The following is a 7,430-nucleotide window of genomic DNA, read 5'->3' as shown; positions in this document are numbered from 1 at the left end:
TAAAACTGTTTTTTAGAATAATTATGGAAACAGTTGTTTTCTGAGTTTTTTTGTTTTGAAAGTCAAAAACCAAAACAGAAAACAAAAACAACTCAGATATGTTCTCTAAATTTGATTCTAAAAACAAAAAAATAGTTACAGTTTTTAAATTTTTTTTACAAAACAAGTCTTATCAAACGAGTTTTTTTTTTTTTTTTTTTCTGAAAACTAAAAAATTATTTTTAAAAACACTAATCAAACATAGTCATAATTTTATTTTTTTTAATATAAACGTGTGTTTTTTCTTTTTTACGGTAACAGACCTAACGCAAGCGTGATTACATTTACCTCCATATCCTCACTCCCCTTGTGTTACCTTCGTCATACTATATGAATAGTTGGCACCGTACGACCTCTGCGGAACCTATTTCTTGTTGAATTGCAAATTTGCAATCCTTGTCCAAAAGGGTATTTGATTTTGGTTTCAAGTTTTCATCTTTCAACTTCACAAAAATGTCTCTTCCCTATCCCTCTTACCTCGTTTCTGCTACTTCTTACGCTCATTTCCCACCTTTAACCCTCAACAACAACAACAACAACAACAACTCCATCACAATCCAACCTCCCTTTCTCGGATTCAAGGTATTCAAATTTTTCTTTGACAGTATTGTTGGTTTCTTATAGTATGCACTATTTTTGTTTTCTTTTCTTTCCCATTAGTCTGAAACGAAAATGATAGTTAAGGATATTTAAAAGCCAAAAGCATTTTTTTCGTTTTCTTTTTTTGGTTGGTGGGGTTGAGGAAATATGTGTTTGTGTATACAGCATTACTCAAGGTTTTGGGTTTGTAGTGATTCTTTATATGAAATCAGAGTTTCAGTGACTAAAAGGTCACGAGTTCGACAGCGCCTCTACTTGTGGAATTAAATAAGCATGAGATAAAATTCCAAAAAAAAAAAAATTGGGCCTATGCAATATCCATATTTCAAATTCAAAAAGCTCTCACGTGAGGGTGTGTGTTAAAGAATAATATAAACCATTAAAAAGGTCCTCACTCAATATCTTAAGGTTTTGGGTTGAAGTGGTTCTTTACTGAATAATATAAACCAGACATGGAAGTGGTTTTTGGTTGGTGGGGTTGAGGAAATATGTGTTTGTGTATATAGCATTACTCAATCTGAAAATTGCCAGTTATCATTTGTTTCATAGTATCTGAATGTTGGCTACTTTTACATTCCCATTCAAAAAGGGTTTTCCTGTGTAGATTACAGCAACCAATTTAGTTCTGATGATTGGCTTCATCAGTTTGAAAACTCCTCTCTTTGATGTGGCAGGGTACATCATGTTTTGCTGAGAAACACTGTTGCTATTTAAGTGTTAAACCATTTTGTGCATCTCAGAAGACAAGGCCCAATATCTTCTGTTCCATGAATATGTCTGCACAGCAATCAGATGATAATGGGAAAATTAAACTTGACAAATATATAGACAAAGCAAGAAAGCTTTGGGACAGTTCTCCTCAGCCAGTGAAGAATTTCCCGTGGCAACAAGCATTGGACAACTTCATTCAACTTACTCTTGATCTTATTTTGGCTGTTGTCAAATACCTATATGTACCTGTATTTGCAGTTACCTCCATCAGTGAGTTATCCTACTGTGCGCGTGAGAAGAAGCTAGTTCTTGTTCCTCTTCCGGTCCTCTTTGGATTTGCCGTTGCTGGGATCCTTAAAGAGACTGCCTTGGAGTTATCTCCACGTTTAAAGGTAAAATCATTATTGGTTATGCATCATTTATAATCTGGATATCAGAGAGAATTGTTGGATATAGCATTAAGCTGTTGTTTCTTCGATAAAATAGTTTCCCACATTCAGAAAGAAACAGTTGTGATGCTTGAGCTCTGTTGATTCTTTCATTTTTTTATTCATTTTGTAAAAGATTTGAACTGCCATATTGCCTCCATATCTTGAGTTGCTAACAGTGGAGCATGTTTCTTTTGAAGTAGTTGACCTCATTAGCCATTCCACTTGATGAATTTACATTGCAGATATTTGATGATGATTAACAACATGATGATTGATGACTTCCATTGATCTTTTTGTGCCCATATCCTGTATTTCCAAATTCGAATTTAGGCATCTGGGATTCTGGCTTGCATTAAGAGTTCAGGTTGAATTTGATGATATATTTTGACAACTACATGCTTGCCTCATTTTACAGGGGCAGGTCTATTAGGGACTTATGCTGGTGTTGCTATATATTTTGAGATCATTTTTATTGGTTATAATTTTGGAAAAGATAAGAGAAACTCAATCTGATGCTCCCCCTGGCCTTATCCCCTTTACTGTACCATAGCATATGTCTTGTTTGCTTTTCCCCTTTACTGTATCTTATGCTTGGTCTTGTTTTCAGGATGCAGAAGTTCCATGGCATTTAATTGCCCTTGCAATTTTCTTCACATTGATCAAATTGCCGGGTCCATATTACCCTTATTGGGGACGTATAATAATTCCTCACTTTACAAATGGGGTTCTGTTGAGGACTCTATGGTTTGCAATATTGTGGTATAGAAGACCTAAGCCATTGAAGGTGTCAGATTCTATAGATGATAGTTAGTCAACCCACTGAGCTATGATGCCAGCCTGCAAAGTCAATTTCTATAGTAAGCACTACTAAATCACTCTACAACTTATATCCTAATCATAATGCATGTGAGATTGCTGATTCTTACCAACAGCCATTAGCCTTTGCTAAACTATAAAGACCTATTTAAAAATTTAGATAAACTATAGGGACTTATTTAGTTGTGGTGTTTGTCAAATAGGTCCCTATAGTGTTTTTGAGTTTCAAATATGTTTATAGTTTAGCAAAACTTAACGGTGATAGTAGGCAGGGACTTAATTGAAATTTTTTGGATGTATATGGTCACAATGACAAACTTTTAAATTATAGGGAGTAGGGACCTATATAAAAATTTAGTGAAACTACAGAGACCTACGGAGTGATTTAACCTTTTTTCGTTTTTATAATTTTGAAAGAGGGAGCATATACTTACAACCTAAAAGTCTTACAGCCTCTTACCACCAAATCTTAGCCGTCGATTTCCGCCAATCTAACGGTTATAATTTATTGGGAATTAATAATTAATTAATAAGTGTGATCCAAAAATTATAACCGTTAAATTGATGGAAATCAATAGTTAAGATTTGGTGGTAAGAGGTTGTAAAACTTTTAGGTTGTAAGTGTAGGTTTTTTGACCCTTTTGCCCCTTATTAAATAATTAATAACAATTTTTCCCCTTATCCAAAACTATTCACCAACCTGTCCCTCTTTAATCGATTAACTTCAATATTTAATCGATTAAACAGTCAAAACACGCAAAAAAAGTTGACCCGTGATTTAATCGATTAAATCCCCCTCTTAATCGATTAAATCACGCCAGAAAGAATCTGAAAATCAGATTAAAACAAAGTTTGTAGGTAAAATTGGTTCGGGAAGTTATGAATCAGATGTTGGAGGCATGGAAGTAGATTCCTGATGTTTTCTGGAGAAACAGCAAATTGTGTATGAGAAAGAAATGCTGGAGAACATACACAAAGAGGTTATAGAGAGTGCTTATGAAGTGATAAATTTGAAAGGGTACACTTCTTGGGCGATAGGATACTCCGTGGCAAGCTTGGCACGAACCATTCTAAGGGACCAAAGGAAGATCCACCCTGTCTCGGTACTCGCAAAGGGTCTTTATGAGATCGATGGTGGAGAAGTGTTCCTTAGCTTGCCAGCACAGCTTGGAAGAGGAGGGGTTTTGGGTGTAACCAATGTGCACTTGATAGAAGAGGAAGCGCAAAGGCTCAGGGACTCCGCCACCACTAGGGGTGAAAGTGGGCTGGGCTGGGCCAAGCTTTGCCCCGAAAAGCCCAAGCCTACGTCAAAAATTCTTAATTTGGCCTGGCCCAAACCTAGTATGAGTCTAACTGTTAACCTGGCTTGGCCCGTTTATAAAAAACAAATGGCCTGGCCTAGCTCGTTAGCCTGTTAATTTTTAACTTCCAAGCATAACCATGAATTAACTTTACAAAATACTCAAATTTTGTTACTAAACCAAAAATCATAATTTCAAAGTCCAAACAGAATCATGAATCACAACAAAACTCATACAATCTGCATTTAAGTCACTTTCAAAAGCAAAATGCTCAAATTAAATAACATATATTTCATAAGATCCAAATAACAAATCCATACTGTGTAAATTAAAATAACTACATGAATCCAACAAATACATCATGATGCTTGTAGTAAGTATAACCTCTCCCGAAAATCTTTTAATATATTCATATACACAATCTAACATACTGAAATATTGGTTCCTCCTACATAAGAAATAAAATCAGATTTCTATTAAAATATAATCGAATATAATTAAGTTATAAATGATTGCAATTGATTAAATTTATATCTTTTGTTTTTTTCTTCAAGGCATACTTATTATATTTTATTTTATTTAAAGTAAATAGTACAATATAGGCCGGCCTGTAGGCTTATAGGCCAGGCCTTGTGAAAGTGAGCCTACGACCTTTTTATTAAAAACAAGCTTTTTCAAGGTCCAAACTCGGCCTATTTTACGAAATATACTAGGTTAGGTCTGGCCTAACGTAGGCCGAGCCGTAGGCCCCTGTAGGCCAGCCCGACCCAGTTTCACCCCTAGCCACCACCATCCTTGAGGTCCAGAATCAGTTGGGTATTTGAATTTTCTTTCAACCACCTATTCTATATCAAGGTGGAGAGAATTCATCTGAAACATCAGGAATCTGCTTCCATGCCTCCAACATCTGATTCATAACTTCCCGAACCAACTTTACCTACAAACTTTGTTTCAATCTGATTTTCAAATTCTTTATGGCGTGATTTAATCGATTAAGAAGGAGATTTAATCGATTAAATCACAGGTCAACCTTTTTTGCGTGTTTTGACCGTTTAATCAATTAAATATTGAAGTTAATCGATTAAAGAGAGGCAGGTTGGTGAATAGTTTTGGATAAGGGGTAAAATGGTTATTAATTATTTAATAAGGGTCAAAAAGCCTGTAAGTATATCCCACCTCATTTTGAAATACTAAATTATGTTGTGAAAATTGTTATACCCACTTTAGTCCTCGACTGATACTTTTTTGACATCTAAATACTCTAAAAGTTACTGTTTACTAGGACATGTCATGCAATGACCTAAATTTATCATCTGAGGATCAATTTGATGTTGCTAATATTTCAAGGACCAAATTAATGTTCAAAGGAATTTTGGGGTTTACCTTTTTATGAAATATGAAAAATATTAATATTAATTAATCAAACTTGAGCCAAGCCCATTGATCTTGAACTCTTTGTATTCAAGCTCTCCTCAATTATATAATCAAACCCTGTATGATAATCAATCTTGGTATTATCGAACTTCTTCAAATTTAAGCTAGCCTTAGCTTTTATCAAGCCATTGATCATCCGTGGTATAGCTAAAAGAATGGCTTTGTGTTAGATTTTAGTGTTTTTAATTTATTTATTGCTGTGTTCTGTTTTTCCCCATTCTGATTGCAGCCTGCATTTGTTTGATACTTTGATATGCTTTATTTATGATCTTTAACCTTTCAACATAGGTGGTATCATCTTTCATGAGTAGAATCGATTTTCCACAGCATGCTATTGTTATTAGATTGTTTAGTAAATTTTACTTAAAAAATAAAGAGTAAATACCCTTTTTGGTCCTCAGCAAATTTCACGATGCCCGTTTTAGTCCCTAGCAAATAAAAAGGCTCATTGTGGTCCCTAAGAAATTCAAAATGAACCCATTTAGTTAAAATTGTAATCCCTCACAAATTCAAAAAAGACCCATATTAGTCCCTAAAAGGACTAAAATGGGTCCATTTTGAATTTCTTAGGGACCACGATGAGCCTTTTTATTTGCTACGGACTAAAGCGGGCATCGTAAAATTTGCTGAGGACCAAAAAGGGTATTTATTCAAAAATAAAAGAATAAAGATAGTTCTGGTAGGTAATACATAATGATCAAGTTATCTTGCATTAGTCCTTCAACGTAAGATAGGTGTGCTCGTAGATATCATGTACAATCTGACTTCAGTTGCTTATTCTTATTCAACAATTTTCTATTTTAGAATGTTGTTATTTGATGAATCAATCATTAACTTATATTTCCTTTGATACAGGGGACTTTTGTTTTTACTAGTGAAGACCTGAGTGAAGAATTAAGCAATCCATTGAGATTTGAATCAAAACTAAACTCAACTTTGTTGGGAAAAGTTGTGGAGTGCTATGCTTGGTTACTAAGGTGTTGTCTTAGGGCAGGTGAATAGGTGGTTAGGTATTACAAGCATTTAGACAACTGTATGGAGAAATAGATTTCAATGGTGACCCATCTTTTTGTGCAAGAAATTTTTTTTTCGTGTTTTATCATTTTTCTCAAGCCCATTGTGGAGAAAGGGCGAGTGTAATTTTTTTCTTTTCAATGTGACATGTTCACATTGGAGCATGTACACAATTTTGGACCTATGTGAATACTTAGGGAATCATGTTTAAACTTCCCCTTAGTAAGATCATTCTGCGCATAGATCATTGATGCTTTTAACCATTAATTTGGTTTCTCTTTCAGAATAGAAATTGGCTAATGATAATTAATATAAACTTTTTTTTGTTGAACACTCTGATAATAGCTTGTTCTACAGAAAAAAAAAAATTACAGATGAATCAGCATTCCATAAATTAAATGCTGAGAAAGACTGTTACTAATTACATAGTATGCTTACAATTATTAGTAGTTTTATATTGCAATGCACATCACCTTTCTTTGCATCATTTAATCTGTCACGGTCTCTACTCGTGAGACAGAAATTGGGTAAGGGGGAGAGGGACAGACATACACAGCAAGAATGTCTCATTCTAGTAGTTGTAGCTAGAGTTTGTTGATTAGTTGGATGTTTAAATTAGTTTATTCTATATATATATATATATATATATATACATGAGGTATGATCCTTTGACATTAGTGTCAAATTTTAAATTTGACACCTCGTCTGAGAGCAATTAGATAAAAAAATTAATTGTGTCACATGCTTACAAATCAGAGTCGTTGATCTTTTTTGATCTAATGACTCTCAGATAAGGTGTCAAATTTGAAATTTGACACTGGTGTCAAAAGATCATACCTATATATATATATATATATATATATATATATATATATATATATATGAGATAGAATCCTTTGACACTGGTGTCAAACATTGAAATTTGATATCAAATTCCAACCATTGATTTTCGTCAATTAACGGTTATCATGTATTGGGAATGAATGATTAATTAATAAGTTTGATTTGAGGAAATGATAGTTGTTGATTGGTGAAAATCAACAGTTAAGATTTGGTGTCAAATTTTAAAGTTTGATATCAGTAT

General features: G+C 33.9%; 1 protein-coding gene across 1 annotated transcript; it reads left to right on the top strand.

Annotated features, from left to right (window-relative positions):
- Positions 1 to 358: 358 nt before the first annotated feature.
- On the top strand, positions 359 to 6,578 carry LOC133318350 (uncharacterized). The gene is made up of 4 exons (XM_061520339.1): positions 359 to 621; positions 1,314 to 1,742; positions 2,389 to 2,638; positions 6,188 to 6,578. The coding sequence occupies exons 1-3, from the start codon at positions 493 to 495 to the stop codon at positions 2,590 to 2,592; spliced, it is 762 nt and encodes a 253-aa protein (XP_061376323.1). The 5' UTR covers positions 359 to 492; the 3' UTR covers positions 2,593 to 2,638; positions 6,188 to 6,578.
- Positions 6,579 to 7,430: the final 852 nt, after the last annotated feature.

This window comes from Gastrolobium bilobum, unplaced genomic scaffold (assembly GCF_033153095.1).
Source record: "Gastrolobium bilobum isolate Gb01-03AN ecotype WA unplaced genomic scaffold, APGP_CSIRO_Gbil_v1 utg3828, whole genome shotgun sequence".
NCBI lineage: Eukaryota > Viridiplantae > Streptophyta > Magnoliopsida > Fabales > Fabaceae > Gastrolobium > Gastrolobium bilobum.
This window is presented reverse-complemented; position numbering and strand designations above follow the sequence as displayed.

Bases quoted from the DNA above. Each gene is read 5' to 3' on its own strand.
- LOC133318350 (XM_061520339.1), top strand. From the start codon at position 493: ATGTCTCTTCCCTATCCCTCTTACCTCGTTTCTGCTACTTCTTACGCT. The intron at 622-1,313 runs GTATTCAAATTT...TTGATGTGGCAG, and splicing joins CTCCCTTTCTCGGATTCAAG to GGTACATCATGTTTTGCTGA. The intron at 1,743-2,388 runs GTAAAATCATTA...TCTTGTTTTCAG, and splicing joins AGTTATCTCCACGTTTAAAG to GATGCAGAAGTTCCATGGCA.